Source organism: Abrus precatorius, unplaced genomic scaffold (assembly GCF_003935025.1).
Source record: "Abrus precatorius isolate BTA unplaced genomic scaffold, Abrus_2018 Scaffold8, whole genome shotgun sequence".
Lineage (NCBI taxonomy): Eukaryota > Viridiplantae > Streptophyta > Magnoliopsida > Fabales > Fabaceae > Abrus > Abrus precatorius.
Window position 1 is genome coordinate 21,833,220 of NW_020874428.1, and position 20,701 is coordinate 21,853,920.

General features: G+C 31.6%; 2 protein-coding genes across 3 annotated transcripts; both read right to left on the minus strand.

Moving 5' to 3' along the window:
- Positions 1 to 882: 882 nt before the first annotated feature.
- Positions 883 to 7,769, minus strand: LOC113846521 (B3 domain-containing transcription repressor VAL1-like). Of its 2 annotated transcripts, none has more exons than XM_027474903.1 (13): positions 7,644 to 7,769; positions 7,143 to 7,307; positions 6,137 to 6,218; positions 5,931 to 6,032; positions 4,655 to 5,283; positions 4,459 to 4,555; positions 4,138 to 4,312; positions 3,718 to 3,794; positions 3,198 to 3,617; positions 3,000 to 3,049; positions 2,167 to 2,268; positions 1,952 to 2,019; positions 883 to 1,687 (listed from the first exon to the last, which is right to left on the minus strand). In XM_027474903.1, the coding sequence occupies exons 2-13, from the start codon at positions 7,253 to 7,255 to the stop codon at positions 1,104 to 1,106; spliced, it is 2,499 nt and encodes an 832-aa protein (XP_027330704.1). In that variant the 5' UTR covers positions 7,256 to 7,307; positions 7,644 to 7,769; the 3' UTR covers positions 883 to 1,103. The 2 variants fall into 2 exon arrangements, with proteins under 2 accessions (XP_027330704.1, XP_027330705.1); XM_027474904.1 differs by lacking the exon at positions 2,167 to 2,268 and having other exon boundaries at positions 4,655 to 4,898; positions 4,974 to 5,283; positions 7,419 to 7,693.
- An 8,345-nt stretch (positions 7,770 to 16,114) lies between these two features.
- On the minus strand, positions 16,115 to 20,302 carry LOC113846441 (trans-cinnamate 4-monooxygenase). The gene is made up of 3 exons (XM_027474726.1): positions 19,418 to 20,302; positions 18,465 to 18,598; positions 16,115 to 16,962 (listed from the first exon to the last, which is right to left on the minus strand). The coding sequence occupies exons 1-3, from the start codon at positions 20,200 to 20,202 to the stop codon at positions 16,364 to 16,366; spliced, it is 1,518 nt and encodes a 505-aa protein (XP_027330527.1). The 5' UTR covers positions 20,203 to 20,302; the 3' UTR covers positions 16,115 to 16,363.
- Positions 20,303 to 20,701: the final 399 nt, after the last annotated feature.

The following is a 20,701-nucleotide window of genomic DNA, read 5'->3' on the forward strand; positions in this document are numbered from 1 at the left end:
ATTCTGAAAATAATATATGTGGATTACATAATCATACGTGATTAGTCATAATTAAATATTAACTATTTAATTAACATTTTATATTTATCATTATCATTCTTAAAAGTATTTTCACTTAAATCATTTATTATATATATATATATATATATATGTATATTCATTTTAAGAAAGTTGTACTCCGATACTAACTAAAATGAATAAATACTTTTACAAGAAGGTTAAATTATAACTCTATATATTAAAAAACGTTCTGATAATCTTTTAAGTTTCCATTTGAACTCCATAATGATTATAAAAAGAAGTAAGATAAAAAAAAGGCTAATACGCAAAATGATTTTTTTTTTATCAAAGAATCTTATGATGTATCAAATTTACCTTCTAATAAATGAACTTTAGTGAAAAAAATCTTTATATACTGTGTAACTATAACATAAATCCACAAGTGATTATCTAACTAATTTAAAGATCAAAAGCTTATTTTATTGTAAGAAAGATACGAATCGTTCAGTTATTTTAATAAAAATGGATTATATTTTCTAAAAACTAAATTTTAAAACAAGCTAGTCTAGAAACTTCGATGTATGTTTTGAAGATGATTTTAGAAAGATTCTAATGTTCATAAACTACTAATGGAAAAAGTTACAACAACAAATGAGGAGAGAGAGTGGATGGGCTTACGGCATTAATATTTACATAAAAATCTGGTTTTATATTTATGAATTCCTTTAGATGATAAATAATAAAAATATAAAGTCCTAGCTAAAAAATTAAAATTATTTTTTTGTAAAAAATATAACAGTATAAATTTTCCCGTAATTTCCGATGCACCCTCAACGTCAAACTCATTTTCATGAAAAAGTAAAAACTTCAAAGACAAAGGAGAATAACATTTTAGTCTTGATTGTAAGAATAGAACTATCTTTTACCACCCTTTAGAAAAGGAAAGTAAACTATGTAGTGTTTGCGGAAGGAGAAACACAATAAATAAAATTAACAAATATTGTTCTGACTGTGATTGGGTTGACACTATGACTCATCTCTTTTTCCACCTTCCGAACAGAAGATTAAGTAAAGAAGACTGTGATCTAAACTGCAGTTCAGAATCAAAGTTTCAGGCCATTTTGACTCATATATTCGCGTGCAGGAAAGTTGGTTGTTTCAACATGACTAGTCATGCTCAATCCTGCTGTTATATCCACTTGCATCTTTCCATGATTGGGATGACAATTCAGATCTATTTGTCCTGCACTGGGCTCATCCACCTCCACACCACCTCTGTTCAGGCTTACCTCTTTCTCCAACACACTTGTATCATCTCTTGATGCACCATTGGTATCTGTCTCATCCCTGTGATGAATATGATCTTCTGGGGTAGCATCTGCTTCGCATTCTAATTGCCGTTTTCTTTTACGCGTCATCAGGGTGTTGAACCGGCGCTTCACAGTCATGCAGGCAAGGCATGTGCATGTTGGTTTATGTTTCCCTTTTCCACTTGGGGGCTGAATGCAAACAATACAAGAGCATCCAGGACGGTGTCTTGGATGTTTGGTAGTGACTCCAGCAGATGGCTCAGGAGGGTCAACATGATCATCGCCCAAAACTGCTGCACTGGCAAGAGCGTCTAAGCCAGAAGGATTGTGTTCTTGGATTGATGCACTTTTTTCTACAATTCTTCGCTTTTTAAAATCTGGGGTAGATCATATGCAGCCAGATTAATCAAGCTACTAATTATCAAAGACAACTAGAATGCAAATCTGAATATAAATAGTGAACATTAAATTTAACAGATATATCGATGCACACATTCTGATAAAGTCTAGGAATGTAAGAAATTGCATAAATGCATCCTACATCTTGAACATTCAATTGCTTGTACTGAACTATCAAACCTGTTGTGACGAACACAACAAGTGCAGAGCGTATATTAAAAAAAGAGATAGCAGAATCACACCTTCGCTAGTTCTCAGAATATTGTCCATTTCCTTTGGACTCGTCTCCTCGCCTGCAGCGTGTAAAGACCTGAAAAACCGTTGTCCATAATAATAACTGATGACCATGTATTCACTCTCAAGTCTCTTATCAAGACAAGGTCTAAAAACAAACCATGGAACTGAACAGAAAAAGAAATGCTGTCATATGAAAACCAAGTGATGGAATTATGTTTACACTTTCTCTTCATCAGAAAGAACAAAACTACCCTCCATATCATAACAGGTCATCTTTGTCCCATGGTCTCCTAAGAAAAAATTTAGAAATCCGTTCCTGTTTCTGTCAGAAGGAAAATTGTAGAATTTCTTCAAGACACAAAAGCCACATTCTACATAATATTTTGATCTATGCTTTAGTTTTAAAACGAGAAGGTAACCAATCCTAATCTCCATTATGAATCATCCTTCCTGATCTCGATTCTTGAGAGACTAACTCTTGCTAACTCACATATGCTTCTTTCTTCTTCCTATTATTGATAGTCATATATAATTTAATAATATAGACAGGAAGCAGAAATTAATCTACCAATTACCATGCCAAATTATTGCATTAGCAACTTAACAGGTTGCTGTATTTATCCTATAAACTAAACTTGTCTATGAACAAAGAAAATTCAAATTGAGTTTCATTCAACAACTAAAAAAATAGTTTGGCGCCTGATTACATCAATTACCAAAGAGTTCCAAGGAAAAATAAATGAAAGCTAGTAATTTAAGGATAATAGTTCATGTCTCATACAGCTGAAGCAGTGATTATTAAGGACAAAAGCTTTTTTGAGATTGCACTGTGATTGACAGCTAAAACAGTGATTTGGAATTTTAATTACACACAAACTGGAATATCAATGCATAAAGCACATTGGTCCAGAAAAGTACCAACATTGTCATCATCTGTTTGAACAAACTTGTAGACAAGATCTAGCAACAAAGAAAATATAAAACTGCTTGTACCCAATCAAGACTTTTTACTGAATCAAATACAATGTAAATATGTAACGTATTTAATCTTACCCAGATGACTGGACATTGAAAATAGTTCTCTTTCCAAAAACCGGGGGCTCCTAAAGTAAATGAAGTCACAAAGATTAGCCAGCTAACAGAAATTTGAATATAGTGCTCCAAAGTCCACACTATATCAGTTCATATTCACCTTGAAAAAGCAAACTCATACAACAAAATGATTTACTGCATTGACAGTGTCACACTTACATCATATTCTTCAAATACTTGGTCCTCAATTGTTACAATGCTTGGCTTGACAGTAGGTGGTGGACGAAGCAAGTCCTGTGCTTCTTCCCATGTAAGTCTCAACTCCACAGCATCTTCATTATGTATGAGTAACCTCTTACTCTTAGGTCCAATATTTCGCGTTTTCTTCTCAGAAACCGAAATTGGTTGCTGCAACAAATTATTGTTATCCATCTCACAATTTTCAGTTTGAAGTGAATCAGCAGTTCGAGTACCCAAATGCAGATGTTCTGGATGTCCATTTATGTAAAATTCGCCATTCCCCTTCCCTGACTGGAGAAGATCAGGAAAACTACATCCTGAGGGCAGAATTTTAGTTGCACCAGAAAAGGTTGTTTCCTTTGTTGAAATGCCATTAGAATGAGAAGAAATAGAGGCATCCTGTATCAATAGTGACCGTTTATTTCACCAAAAGAAGAGAAGAATATAGATGTATTATCTAAAGAGGCAACATATAGTAAAGTGGAAAATCAGTCACTACCTGTGTATCTATCAAATTGGATGCCCTTCTGAAACCCATAATAAATTTTCCCCCAGGATCTATTCGACTAAATGTCACTGCAACAAAAAAACCATACTAATCAATGGTATCTTGAAATTTGCAAGACATATGAGTTGCCCCATGTATATCTATACTTAAAACACTACATAGTACACAACAAATACTGTACAAGGAGACAATTCTATAAAGCCATGATATTTCTCCTGAAAAAATTAGAACAGATTTGGGAATGGCAGCAATTAAAGAAAATATAAAACAAATTATTACCATGAAAGCAGATGCACTTTTGATAACATTTTGACAAAAATCATAATACCAAATGAATTTCAATCAGGTATAAAATGGCAATGAAATAGGTTTGTGTTTGTGCATAAATTCATTGCCTAGATTAATGTATACCAGTATCGCCAGCATTTAATTGTAACGACTGTATGCAGGGGGTTACGCCCTCCAATACATACATCCTGCTATTGTTGTTAGGCCAAAATCTGAACTGAAATGTCCACTCATTCCCCTTCACATCTTGGATCTGCAATGGAATACCTTCTGACTGTGAAATAGGAGGAAAATAAGCCTGAAATTTACACGCCAAATTGTAAGATGTGCTGCATTTACAGGGTGACAATATATTTCTTTAATAAAAAAAACAGAAGAACAGGATAAACAGAGTCAAATATGCACAAGTAGATAGAGAAAAAGATCAAACCAATAAAACCATACCTCAGCACAGGATTTTGGGAGAACAAGACGACCAATTCGACCTGCATCACTAGCACTCAATACCTTCTCAAATAATGGCACTATAGTAGACTTCAAACTGTGATAATAACATTAAGGGAAACAGGTGATGACATAACTTTATATCAAAGTTTAATGTAGATATGTAGTAGACCAAAGTAATAAATACAAAGGATACTCCCCCGATAATTGCTCCAGCTCTTGATCAGTAATCCTGGGCCAGTATCGAGAAAGTAACAGATTCTTGCCTTTTCCATCAGCAGGTGGCCGGGCAATGCGTTCCTGAGAAATAATGCCTTTATTTGGTTCAAGAATCGCAGTTATCTCACTCTTTGATGATTTAGACAATACGGATTGAGATCCCTGCCCTTGATGAAGGGGAGAAGAAGATGCTTTACCCTGAATTCTCCCTTCTACAATCTCTGAAGCAGAAGGTCGGTCACAATTCCCTGATGAGGTTCCCAGAGAAATATTCAGTGAGAGTGATTCATGCATACTTTTAGTCTCCCATGTTGGTTTATTATTTTCTAATGATGTAAACGCTAATGGATGACTAGAGACTTTCATCACATTTGAAAATCTTCTATCCTCTTGCCTGGTTGGACCAATACATGAATCTACGCCATCTCTCTGAGGTCGAGACCAATGGCTGGATTCACTTGCTTCAGCAATTCTACACAATTGCATAAGTTTTCCTTCGCCAGCACCATCCACCAATAGTCTACCATCAATACGTTCAGCATTTCGATCACTTGCATTATTTTTTATTGATCTAACAGACCTGTTAGTATTTTCAGTATCCTGTATCTGTAGCATAACATTAAATAATAAGTGGAGCCTGATCAAAATTACTGCTAACAATGTACAAAAAACCAAGTACATGGTGAAATAACTGCAGTAACAGGACACAGAATGACTAACAAGAACCATCAAGCAAACAGAAACAATTTGCTAAACTTAATTATTAATTAGAAAAAGAACTACATGACAAAAGCAGTGACATATAAATAACTAGCGAGGGAGCAAATTTTAATAAATGTAGAGTTTAGTCTTCCGAGTATATAATTGGCATTACATTTGTCTTCTTTTAGTAGGAAATGTCCAAATTTGTACTTCACTGGTACTTGGTCACAGAAATTAGAATCAACAGGCATTACAATTTCTGTTATATAACACATAATCACAATCATTTGAAAGCTATTAGTGACATTTTCTATTTTCTCATTTCCCCGATCCCTATGATTTCAACAATAATATTATAATACTTGTGATCACTCTTCTGAATAACTTTTATGAAAATTTATACATCCATGTGCAAAAGCGCAATTCTAGAACTGCAATTTTGCAACAATATGAGATAAACTAAAATATAACTAGAGAGCAACCATTAATAAGGAAATAAACTTTAGGCTTGGAAATCATTCCTCTAAAATGAATATTCAAATTAGCCTTACCAAAGGAAGTTGGGAAGCCTTTACACAGGTAAGACAACCTATACCGCCAAAATCAAGGTATTCAAACAAAGACCTTGATATTATGCATCCACAGTGGATAGGCTGCAAACCAAGTCAAACAATAGACTTCAATGTCTAAGGAGAGAAAGACAAGGCTAGAATATAATTTAAACAGAGAAAAAAAAAAATGCATGCTATCATTTTACCTTGTTGCAATAGCTGCACTCCCTCCAACCAGTCTGGTGATCGTGGAACTTGTAACAGAAAATTGAATTCTCATAAGCAGATCTAAAGCACACAGAGTGACACATTCAGTATTACCAAGTGAGAATAGAACCAATAAATCAATTATTACTAGCAAATAAAGCAATGCAAGATTTAAAATAGGGAAGAGAAGAGCAAAGGTAGATTAACATTTCATGTCCTAGAGACAACTTGAGTTACTTGACAACAAAAACCAAACCTATTTTTCATTTGTAAAGAACTATAGAGGAAAAAGATACTCTAAACTCTAAGTGCACTCTGGAGAGTAAATGAAGCAATTGATAAATGGATATGTGAGAAGTCAATGTCTTGATTTTCTCATCATCTGTTACCACTTCGTTGTACCCTCTTAACTGCTGCATGCTCTTTATAGGAGCTGAATCTAACTTAGTAGATAAACAAGCTAGGTAGAATTTAACAAAGCCAAATAACTTCAACAAATTAGGAATATCAAACTGTAAGAACCATTAACCGTTAAAAGGTACACAGAAAGTAACATACAAAGACATTCCGATTACACTTGTGTACATAGTATCTCACGCTTTAATCTGTTAAGTGTAAATTGTTTTTAAAAAAGAAAAGAAAAACGAAGAATCAAGTTTGACTAACAATAGAGAGCAGTAGCTCACTAGCTCCTTTGTTTACATTAATGAAGTAAGAACTACAATTGTTCTTGAACTATGCAATTACTGTTATTAGAAGACAACTAGTTTCTGTATATATCAGTGACACTCACAAAACCAGAAAATCTCGGAAAAGAAAAAACGTTGAACCTTACTAATCCAACTTGAACTCATAAGACTCGTGTCAAAGCCCAAAATTATCCATAATAGAAAAAGAAAAATCAAATTAAAACCCAAAATTACATGATATTCTGAAATCACCCCAAACGATGGAAAATTGATGGAATTGCAACACAAGAAAAGAGGGAAAGGAATCAAAACTTACCCGCATTTATTGCATAGCCTAGCGAATCCACCCGATCGCAGTGGCCACCCCTTCTTCCATTCACTGGCAGAGCCATTCTTGCACGAACCGTTCATGCAAACTTCAATCCCCATTAACACACAACCCAAAACGAAAATCAATCCCTTCCACAGCAAAGTCAAAACCCTAAAAATCAAACACAGAACACAAAAGATTAGATCGTCGCCGACGCACAAATTTCAAAATTCACGGTGACAACAACAACAAAACAGAACGAAAAGAAACAAGAAAAACAACTCTGTGGCGCTATCTGTGTGCTGCAACAACCATTCACATTACCAGCGAGTGAATCGAGACGTTAATTAACGTTTGGTTTTGGAACTAGAGAAGAAAGAATAGAGTGAGGAAGGTGTGAGCATAGAGAGAGAAAGTGCATGCAAAGCACTGTAACATAAACACACAGAGGTGCGAAAAATGCATGCACAACACTTGAAGACACATCACACTAACATCACCGTTTACCTTATAAACGGGTCTTCCCTTATCACTCTCTTTTGCTTTCGCTTCACATTAATCTTACTGGTTTTCCAGGTTGACTTTAACTCTCACCCTTTTCCGTTTCATACTCCAATAATTTTATAATATATTTCTGTTGTTTCAATTATTTTTTACAAAAACCAAATTTGTATCTTCTGTAAAAGAAACCGTAGCTCGAATAAATACCAAATAAAAAAATACTTATAAAAAGGAGTCATTAACTATGTGAATATAAAAATATATTTATATTATACTACTTACATTTATGAAAATTTGACCAATATTAAATATTAAAGAAAAACAGTTTTATTATATATAAAAATATACTTTGGCTAAAAACAATATACACTAAATTTATATTAAAAAGAATATACACATAGTGACGCACACACTTTTATTTATATATGAAGCACGTAATCTAGTTCACCTAATGATGATCTAGCTGCCATCTTAACAGAGGATAAAGGTCCCTCTGGATTGCAACTACAGCCATCAAAATTTGGTCATCAATAAGCTGCAGAAAACTCCATTATTCATTACTGCATTGAAAAACTGGCCTGGCCATTGCATGTAGCTGCTGCGAGATATTAATGTGCAATGTTTTCTATATTAAATATCCTAACGTTTTTTGGACTTGAAATATAAATAATAAGGGATATTTGACTTCCTTTCAACCCTTTTTACTAACATTTTCTTACATCTCTTTTATCTTTCTTTTTCTTAACATAATTTAGTATATATTTTATTTTCTCTCTTTTTCTCTTTTTTTATATTTTTCTTTTTTATACTTTTTCCTCCATGAAGAAGTTGCGAGACAAATATTATCCATAAAAATGTATAATTAATTATCATACAAGTTTAAGTTATTAAGTATAAGACAAGTGATTGAGTTACCACGTACATATTGTTTGAGTTTTTATTATTGTTTTCATATTTTTATAATTTTTTATTTTGGAATTTCTTACTGACATGATCTTATAAAAAGATTAATACATAGCAATTTCTTAATTTGTCATGTTAGCAAAAGAGATCAAAACTAAAAACTCAAAATATTAAATAAAGCTTAAATTACTACTGCATCAAACATTAATTTTGGTTAAATTGCTTACAGAAACAACTTATATTAGTTGAACAAGTGAATTGATTTTATACCTTTTTTTTAAGAAAACAATAACCGTGCTTCATCAACTTAAGTACCATACCAGCAATTTTAATTAACGCACGAAAAGGAACATATTTGATAAATGGATCAAAGAGAAAGATGTGGCATTTCAGCTCAAACTGATCTCCATAGCTATATCGTTCATGTATGCATGCAAATAAGCTTGAAAAGAAGAGCATCATGATGTTCGTGCGCGTACTTGAAGCGTCAACTTAAACCTCAAATATCCAAGAATATATCAAGCTATACCATATATTCTTGTAAGGTGTATGATGCTAGTTTGAATAGTGATAGATTTATTGTTGACCACATCTATAAGTTCATGGAAAACTTCAAAACTAAAACATATTATGAGTTTGGTGTTGTAGAGGTAACATCACAACCACATTTTTCATGTCTATATAGCCAACCATGTTTTTATTTTAATATTTTCTGATTGCATTGTCTTTGTCTTTATTAGATAACTGATCATTTTCTCAGCCAATCATTACCGGCTTAATAAATCCGTATTGACAACACTAAACTATATATACTTTCTATAATAATCACCAAGCATCAGAACACTATGAAATTAAGCGAGATCTAGATCTCCATCTCTGAAGAGGAACTAATTAATCCATATCAAAATAATCGTTTTCCCTTCCCTGTGTTTTTTTAACACAAAAATCCAAGGCTGGAAAGAAATGTTCAACATCATGTGCTGTGACTATATAATCCATAAGATTTTCTAGAGATCCTCAATAACGGATTATATTATTATGGGATAAGATTAAATTAATTGTTATTTTATTACTTGTATAAGATAATCAACCAATACTATATGATTCTCATTTCTTTTCATTAGTGTCTGTTACTAATACACTTTCCTTTCCAGAAAATTCAAGAAGCAAGATCATCAACAAAGATAAAAAATTATGCCCCAACACTCACACCAAGGTTCAAGTAACAACAACATAGAAGCAAAGAATTTTATGCCCAAAAACATATAGCAGTAAATAGTACCAAAAATTGTTAATTGATCTGTAAAAGTGAAATATATTGAATAATTATATCCTAAAATCGATTATTGAATTTTCTTTTTAAAAATCTATCATATAAATTAGATTCACAATATTTTGGATTAATTAAACTTCTGTAATATTTCATTCACATATATCAAAATTAACACAATGTATAAATTTAAAATATAAAAAAAAATCATTTAATTAGCTTCTAATTTTAGTTTAATTTTTACAAAATTTAACATAAAAATTCAAATAATATATCCAACCATTAAATCAATGAATAGTAATCATAAATTCACATATTTATATTCTGTTTGACATATTATTGTGTAATAATATTTATCTTTGATGAGTAAACACAGTTTTAGGTTTGAAGAGAAATCATATTGATACAAAGTTAATTGAGGGAAGAGGGGTTATGCCTTCATCATGTTGTCCATATATGCCTCTCCTATATATCTGATAAACTCAGAAGCTAGCTGTAGACGTAATCACCTGATCTGACAAGCTAATTCCTTTCATTCTCTTGTTTTCTACTCGCATCTTCTTTCCATTTTCCACTTTGCTATAAGTGAAGAGTGGCATGCAACCATGCATGTAGATCCCCTGAAACGTGATTTGTTGCCTCGCACTGCAATGTTTACAGAGATATCTATAAGAATACTTACAATCTAATTAGTGATTCACCTATATTGTGAAGAAAATGTACCCTCTATGATTTGATGAACTTTGAGCTATATCACTACAGGGAATTAATTAATTAGTTAAAATAATATATAAAGTGAGTTAGGTTAGAGGTATGCTTCTAATTAGATAATATTCTAATTAAAGGAGACTAAGTCGATCTCCATTGATTCACAACAGAATCATCTTACTACAAATAAATAAATATTTAAACAGAAGGGTATGGAAATTAATGTTCCAGAGTTTAAATTTCATGTGCGAGTCAGTGTCTTTATATTTCATGTCTGATGTATCTAATTTGAATAAGCATGTCTCCTGATAAATAATGAATCTTTCTTGTGATTCTCTGCTGTGTGATAGAATTATAAGACTTGAAAATATCCATTATTCCAAGTGATATTGCTGAGTCGTAGTCGCACTTTGTCATGTCATGCCTCTCAACTTAGACCACTCGTAAATATTATGGAATCGACTATGTTGTTTGGTTTGACAAAGAAAATAGGAAAAAAGTAAGTAAAAAAAAATAATGAGAAAAAGATAGGTGTAAAAAGTATTTGGTATGAGAAAAGTATAAAAGAAAGTAAAGAGAAAAAATTATATTAAATAGAGAATTACATCTTATTTTGTAATAAGGAGCTATGTATAAATAAAGGGTATTTCGAGAAAGATGTGTAAAAATTATTTCTCTATAGCCCTTTCTCTTCATATGAGACACGAGGCAAGAAGAAAAGAGGTGACTCTTTCTCACTTGTTTATCTCTTTACAAATAAGAAAATTCCCCCATTTTCACTTTTTTTTTTTTTCTCTTCTAATTCACATATACCAAACAAATTGTTAAGTTGTACGAGTTAGGATAATTTTGGATATGGCAATTCAATCGGCCCACGAGTACTTGTAGACAATCCAACTTATTATTTATGCCGGGCTTAGTTAATATAGGCGTAGGTGGCGTTTCAAATAATTTATATATAAGTTATTTTTAAGTTCATTATTTTTTTATAATTTATTAAATTAATTTTTTATAATTTATTTAAATAAATATTATAATTCAATTATTCACTCAAATATAAAATATTGTGCAATAAAATTGTTAGAAAAAACTTCAAATAAATTATTATTCTTTTATAATTTTTTAATGTGTGCTTAAAGACACGTGCTAAAATACATTCAAAATATTTTATTAAATATATTAAATTATCATAAAAATATATTAAATATGATAAAAAATATTTTTATTTTTTAATTAAAAAAATTATATTTTCAACTCATTGACTCGTCAGAAAAACCGTACCTTTATTTAAGAAAAATTTTTATGATTTTGCTTTGCACATTTACCATTAATTAACGAGCTAATCAATCTTTAATTTGCTTGTAATAATAATAAAAAAATCTTTAATTGGCTTATATAAACTGTAATCTTTAATTACCTAACTATTCTCCCAAACCCAGTCTCCGATTCTTAGAACTCCACTCGTCTCCCTCGTGCTTTGAGAAGTATCGCAACAAACCGAAGAAACTTTGCTTTGTTTATTCTCTTCCCACGGAACATTCGAGTAAGCTCTCACATTTCCCTATTACTATTTTGTATTGACGTTTGAGAGTGAATGGGACAGAGATAATATACTGAGTTATCATAAAGTCCTTTTGCTTAGTTTTCATGTGTTGGGGTTGCGGAGGCTGGTGGGAGAATAAAGACACTGGTTTTTGCTTAGTTTTGCTCTTTGCTCTGTTGTGGTCAGCTATCGTCTTTGTTTGGTCTCATGTTGTTTAATTTTTTAGAGTTTATTCGTTCAGCTCGTTCTAAGTTCTCGTTTATTTTATGGGTTTTGATAAATGCTTAGTGTAAACTTTCAAAATAATAAGTTTTTATTGAAAAAATACATTTACTATGTTAAAACTATAAAAATATTACAAATACTTTTCCAATAAAATATTATTAAAGAGTGAAGTTTAATATAAAAAAAAATTTAAGGGGCAAAATTTTATGCAGTGAAAATGTCCCTGTAAAAAAGTTCTTTCCCGAAATATATCATCTCCATTTTTACAGTCACATTGGGGTACCAGTTCCGCTTCAAACCAACCCCAATTAATGTGCATTCCCTACTTCTATATAATATTGTCTGCATGCAGGACCATTTTGATCTCGTTTCCATCAATAACTATGGTATTCACACCATGTTCTTAGTTTTAGCACTTCCGTTTTCTGTACAGGGTGTATATTTTTACACACGGTTCCACAAGTATTAAATTTGAAAATTGTGCATGATATGCGGATCGATGATCGGGTTGGTAAGGAAGCATGGTACTATATGCACGACATTTAATTCCTTGGGTCAACATGTTTATTATCTGATGTAACAATATCTAATTTTCGTTGAAGTGAAAACTGCTCAAATCATAGAGAATGGTGTTGAATTTGAGAACGTCCCCCCCAAAAAAAAAGAAAAAAAAAGAAGCTTAGTTAGGAAATTAAAATACTTAGGTTGTTGCATTCTTGATGTGAAGCAAATAAGCGACTATATTATTTTAAAAAATGGTCCTTATTGCTAAGTGTCAACCACTGCAAACAACCCGTGTTGGATTGCAGCATCCAAGTTGGCTTCCAGGATTAATGATGGACAAGGACATAACTACTAATCCACCGTTGAAATAAAAATGGGCCCTGTGAAATGCTGAGAAAGATGACGTGAGATTCCCTGTAAAGCAAGCATGTTTTTGGATACACATTAAGCAAGACATTTCAAGCCTTACTAGCTACAAAACAATAGTTTAAATAAATTTAACTGTTCAAGAATTATTTGAGCTCAAGTTTTTAAATATTTGATCAAATTTATTTATTTTAATAAATAATTAGAGTCAAGTATAATTTTAAGTTTGATTATATGAATCACTTTAAGTTTAAGTTTTGTAGATTTGATGTTCAACGCTTGTAAATAACTCATGTCCGTAATAACAAAAAGAATGTCAATTTTATATAAGAAAAAATATATATATATATATATATAGTTATTAAATTATAATTTTATCTTAAAAACCTATAGTATCGTTATATAATTTTTGTCTTTTTTTTTATCTCATAAATATTAAACTAAGAAAAACTTACAATACATTTAACAAATAAAAAGAAACAAATTAAATAAACTTTACATTTTTTCAACAAATTTAATTTAATTTATTTAAATAAACAAGATTGAAGTACTGTATTTTTTTTTCTTCACAAATTAAGCTTAAACTTTAAATTGAGACTTAGCTTTTATTCCGCAAAAGAAGCTATAGTTTTTATTCACGAGAATAGAAGGGTCAAAGGAACCCAACCTCACTCACCTGCCATTCTTTCTTGCTATGCGATCTTTTTAATTACTCTACAGCTTTAAGCAATGGTAGTCACATTTAGTTAATTTCTCACTGAAGAAACCTTTCAGTTGCAATAATGCTTAGTTTATCTGAATGTGAAACGGCAAATATACTCTTACAGAAAGCAGTAATACAGATTTCATGTAAAAGTAAAGAATGGACATTGGCTGTGTTTTCCTTTGTAACGTGTAACATGATTATTAACATGTTTCAATCTGTGTGTACGCTGTAGTAGTATCTATAGAAAAACGTAATTGTTAACATGATTTTTGTCAGTTTATGTCTGCAAGATTTCTGTCGTTGAATTAAACTTTGTACAAGAATTGGAAAGGATAAAGCATGTGATGGGTGGTTGAAATTTTACATTTGTGTAAGAATCACTTCTCAATGTAAAATGCTCACACATCTATGTAGCTTGTAGAACTTTAAACAACACGTAGAGATATGATATTCATACAAAAAAATTGCAACAATTCTTGCAGATGAACAAAAAGACAAACATGCCATTATTTATTTTTATTAAAAATACATGTTAAAAGTTACGATGTATTTCATCCTATTGAATAAGTGTAAAATAGTTTTTGCAAGAATGTTAGTTCCCCTTTTTTATAAAATATTTTCTTAGTTTTAATTATAAAAAATATTAAATAAATTTAAGATATATTAATTGTTAAATTTCTTTTAAGTTTATAAAACAGTTATTACACTATTTAATATCATAAATATTTTTTAAATAAAATTTATATTTATAAAAAATATAGCTAATTTAATTATTATTTTATTTTAATAATTTAGTTTTTTTATAAAAAAGGATTAGAGGGAATATTTCTCTAACATATATGCTTATATAAAATTATAGTATAAATTTTCTATTTTTACAGCCTTGTTTATTAAACTACAAGAGAAATTCTATTTGTTTGATAAATTTATATAATTTTTTGTACAATAAAAAGATGTAAAACTTATATGAATAATAAACTCAAATTACAATATGACGACTTCTTAGTAATTTATATTTTGGCTACGAATACAAATTATGACAGAAAAAACAGAAATCGTCAATATAATCAGAATTTCGAGAAAACAAATACTAATTTTGGGAGGTTGACACTACGCGGATTTTATTTTATTATTGCGCACGCCGGTGCTGGTTATGGTTTTTTTTTTTTTTTTTTTTTCACATATGTATTGTTATATTAACTTTACTCCAAGAACACGCTTCCCCAAGCGCGCCACATTATACAATACATAGCTTTTACAACTAGTAGTAATATACACAATTTTTCTTATAGCAACGCTGATTATTTTATTTTTTTAAGTAAAATATATATTATTAGAGAGAGTTTAAAAAAAATTTAAAATTTATATATATAAAAAAATTAATATTTATTTTAAAAAATAAAAATAAAAATATATTTATATAAAATTAAAACAAAAATAATTTTGTGAATTTAAATATTAATTTGTTAATAAAATAACTTCTTTTTTATTAATAAATGATAATTATTTTTAAGATTTCAGAATAATATAATTTATGACTTCTTTATCATTTAAAACACTATTAAAAAAAATTATTCTATTTCTATATAACTATAAAGCTTACGATGTATTTATTTAAACAATTAATAAATACATTTTTTATCTTTTATTGTAACTAACATCAACACACACAAAAAAATAATTAATAATAGAAACGCTGATTGTTACTAAGACGACTCGTGCATTTTGTTCAAATGAACAATTATATTTAACATTTTCTCATCCTTTATATTTCAACGTAATTTTTCCTTTTATTTTGTTTCATTAGTGTCACGTTGTTATGGGTATGAGTACTGTGATAGGTAGCAGTATCACATAGCTAAGAAAAAGAAACAATGACCAAACGAAGAAATTCCCGAGAGAGAGGGATTAGAGAATTAATTCATTCATACCTTTTTTTTTTTCCTCTCACCGAAAGCTATATACTATTTCTTCCACCACACATAATCAAGCAACCTTGAGTTAGCAAGCTTAGTGCACTCTTTGTTTTTCTTGTTTTTGTGAATTAGCTGCGACGTGTCCATTGTGAGCTGCTATGTCAATTGTGTCTTTTTCCTTCTTATCATTTCAATTCATTAAACACGTTTATTTTGTACTGCTCTAATACATAGTACAGTTTTTGTACCAAACAGTAAATTATTTTACGATGAACGAAGTAATCCATAAAGAAAAATATATGAACGCACGAAGATCAAGTTAAAAGTTAGACATTGGCATGCTAGTGATAATACTACCATAAAAAATAGGAAACAAAATAATAAAGACAGAAAACTTATTACAAAATCATCTCGAAACCATCACTTAAAAGTTCAGAGATTTACAATGGGAGAACCACATAATAACATTCCCTACCCACTGGCAGGTGGCATTTCAGGAACATCCCCACTTGAAGCATTGATACAATACACGGAGTAAGAAGAAAGAAAAATAAAATAAAGGGGATTGATTGATTGATGCAAGTCCTAAAGTGATATAGGCTTTGCAACAACGGTGGAATGCTTAAGTATGTGTAAACTAAATTGGCCTCCTTTTTCACTAGTGTCAATCTTGGACTGTCCAGGAGGAGGCAAAAGCTCAAAGTTTTGGACCAAACGTCCCAAAGTAATGCCAAGAATAGGCAATGCAAGAATGATTCCAGGGCAGCTTCTTCTTCCAACACCAAAGGGAAGGTACCTAAAGTCATTACCATTGGCCTCAACATGTGACTCCTCCTCAAAGAACCTTTCTGGCCTGAATTCCTCAGGTTTCTTCCAATTAGCTGGGTTATTGGCAAGCCACCATGCATTAACCAAAATCTTGCTCTCAGCTGGGATGTCATACCCACCAAGCTTTGCATCGTGAAGGTTCATGTGTGGGACAAGGAGTGGGATTGCCATTCTAAGGCGAAGGGTTTCTTTGATCACTGCCTGAAGGTAAGGGAGCTTTTGGATGTCTGGCTCTGTTAGCTGGTGTCCTGGTCCCAGAACTTTCACTATCTCATCCCTCACCTTCTTTTGGATCTCTGGGTGGTTCACAAGCTCAGCTATGCCCCACTCGATTGACCACAGAGTTGTTTCAATTGCTGTTGTGTTTTGTACATCACAAAAACCAAAATCAGATCATGTAATAATAAACAATTCTTTATTTTATTTTCAAAATTATAAATAATATTAAAAATTCAATTCGGATTTATAAAAAATAAATTACTATAATTATCAGTCCATATTAAAAAATGAATAAGAAAAATATCAACAATTAAAAAATATATAGTTTAAATTTTAATCTTAACGCTGCTAGGCCTTTGTTTTCCTTGTAGGCAGTTCGGCACCCACCCCTATTGTAAGAAAATCCAAGAATCAAGATCCTCATATGTGTTTTTCTTCCCTTACCTTCTAATCTAAACCAATTAGTAATAATAATAATAAAGTAAATCACCCCTGCGACTTGGGCGGAGGTAGGTCCACCCAACAAATTTGGTCACTTTCGTTACCTACTACGAGACTAAAATGTCACCAAACTCTTATATTTGGGAACTGTGATAAACAATATTTTTTCGCTAAATGATTAGAAGTTTTTATAGAATTATGCGCAAAACACTCAGAAGAAAGAAAAAAAAGAAGAAGATAAGAACGAGTCCTAGTGTAAATCATCTGCCCCTAGGGTCACACATCAAAATTTGCAAGTTGACAAAGGGATAAGAATAGGTGCCATTACATTGGCATGGGGCGATTTCACAGCAGTTGAAGCATCCACCTAACCCCTTACTCATTCAATCAATGAATAAATATCTACGTGTCCCGTTTTTCCCTCATAAAAATACGCGAAAATGACTCCTGAAAAGATTCTTGTGTGCCTATTGAATACCGTTATGTTTGGTATTTCTCATAAATGATACACAAAAACACAAATAATAGCATTTAACCAAATTTTTATGTAGCTTATGAGATCATAATTAAATTTCATACAAAAAATTATTATATTGTATGTTCTAAGTGTTTTGTGTGGAATCCGTATTTAGCCTCATATTCTGTTATTTGTATAGTATAAATGACATAAATTTGGAGAAAAAAATCAGCCAAATCTTATTTTAGATAAAAAAAAATTAACTATTATATAAAATGATTAATGAAAGTTGCTCTGCAGCGCCACACCTTTTCCATCAACAGTTAGCTTTCTCGTCAGTTAACGACGTTTGAAAGAAAAACAAATTGAAGTGACCCATGACATATGCCAACTGCCTATTGCTACGTAATGGTAACTCTACTTGTCATGCACCATTTCCAGCAACCTTCTAAGATCTATGTTATAATCAATATTTTTATTTTTATTTCACCAATATACATAAGTTGTAAATACGACGCGGCAAAAAAATACACATGTAAATTTAAATAGCAAATAATCTTTAAAGTCGAATTTAAATATTTAAAAATAATAAAATATAATATTTATTATATTATTTATGAATAAAAAACATTTTTTAATTACGTAATACTAAGGTTAAAATTTATTTATAATATTAAACTGAAGTATAAAATTAGTAGGCCATTTGTGGGGGAATTAAAAACAAGAGAAAAGGCATCTTACCAGCAACGTTGATGTTCTCAACAATGTAAAGGACGTTATCCTCGTTGATCTCGCCCTTCTTCTGGGCATCTAAAATGTGGTCAATGGCGCATTTAAGTCCTTCGTTGCTTGTGCTCTTGGTGCTTCCAAGTTTCCTGTTTTAATTACCATTTAATTTAATTCATTAGCTATAAATGTTTGCCACAACAAAATCCCCTAATCTAAAGCAAATTTCTACGATTATTAACTCCTAAAAACGAAAAGGAAAGTTACTACCACAAAATTAATTAATTACTACACTATATAACTCACAGTTGCAAGGAAACAGAATAGCAGCGCAAAATTTTTAAGCATATTGTAAGGGGAATTGCATTTCTCAACTATTTAATTCAGGATCGTGTCATTAATGAAATAATTAAAGTACATAAGGAGAGAGAGAAAAAAATCATTTTTAAGCATACCATAATATAATTAATCCCCTATTGAAGAATCTAACTGCAATAAAAGAGAAAAACTAGCTAGTTGACGTACCAAAAAGAAAAATGTTTCTTAGGAATCAGACACGTTAAGAAAAACCAAAACAAAAAACACGTAGAGCACCAAAAAAGAAAAGTCAACAGAAAGCATTGGATTGAGACTGAAGATCCGAAAAGAAAAGTAAACAGACAACATTAGATTGTGAAAAAAGAAAGGTAATTAAAAATATAGTTTTATTAACTTCACACGTTAAGAGCTGAATAAATTATTTAGGAATAATATTCAAAAAAATATTGACTTTAAAGGTTAAATTTTTTTAAAATAGTTAAAAATAAAATCTACGTTAATCTCAAAGATTAAAAATACAGGTTGCATTTCTAATTGCTCTAAAACTAATATAAAATATTTATGTTATTAAGAACTAACGTGTATCGCAATAAATATTATAGGTGAGGTTAATTAACGAAAGAAGGAAAAGAAAAAGCAAAACTACTTACTTTCTCTCATCAACGAAAAAATCCTTGAAAAGCTGCAACCTTCTATCTTTAACCTCTTTACAAATCTTCAAATAACCTTTCAAAAAGGGTCTCAAGATGGGGATAAAATCTCCATAATTGTACTCAAAACTCTGAGCCAAACGACTCCTTTCCCCATTCAAAGCCTTAAGCTTCTGAAAGAGAGGGTCCTCCTCGCTCTCGAACCTTCGATCGAACATAATCCGATACATGTTGTTGTACATCATAAGCTGCAGCCTCCGCCGAATCACAATTCCGGCTCCGGCGGCATCTGGATTTCGCCGGACATCGTCGACTACAGCGGCGGCCTCGGCCTCCCAGCCGAGACGGTATTGCTGAACGACCTTGTTGGTGAAAAACGGCACCGTCATGATCCTCCGCATCTTGCGCCAGTGCTCGCCGTAGACGGTGAAGACCATGTCCTGTCCCTTGCCGGTGAAGATATCGAAGACGACGTTGCGTGTGCGTGAGCCGAACTCGACGCCCTGCGTGTGGAGCACTTCTTTGGCTAACTCCGGCGAGGAAACGACGACGAGGTTGCGTTGGCCCATGCGGAGGAGGAAGATGTCGCCGAATTTTTTGGCGAGTTCGGTGAGGTTGCGGTGGTTGAGGTCATCGCCGACTTGGAGCCAGTTGCCGAAGATGGGGACGGGGATGGGTCCCGGTGGGAGCTTGAAGCGTTTGCCGCGGAGTTTGGAGATGGCAATGGCGACGATTGCGGCGATGAAGAGGGCTACGAGGGTCTTCTCCAAGAGACGGAGATCCATGGTGTGTTTGGAGTTTAATGTGGTTTGGATTGTGTTCAAATGGTTTAAGGGGTTGTGGAGTTTTTATAGAGATTTTGATGTAGGGTGGGTTGCGGTTAGGTGGAGCTTGTGGTTGTGTGATGTGCTTGTGACGTTTACTAACTCCTGTTGTAATAGTGTGTTAATACTAAATTACTAATGCTACATTCTTTGGTAGTATTTAATATTTATTTTTAAAAGATGAGAAGAATAAATTTGGTTGTTATTTGTATAAAAATTTTAAGCATAATAATATTTTTTAATATGTGTAAATATATTAAGAATGATATTTTTATCATGTGCTTAAGAATATATATTAAGAAATGAAAAATAGAAAATTGTAAATAAAATAAATTTTTTTATTAACTTAAAATTATAAAAAATTATTTAATACATACTTTTTATAACAATTCAAAAAATTTAATGGAGCATATTTAATATTTTAAATTTTATGATTGAATACATGTTAAAAAATTGTACT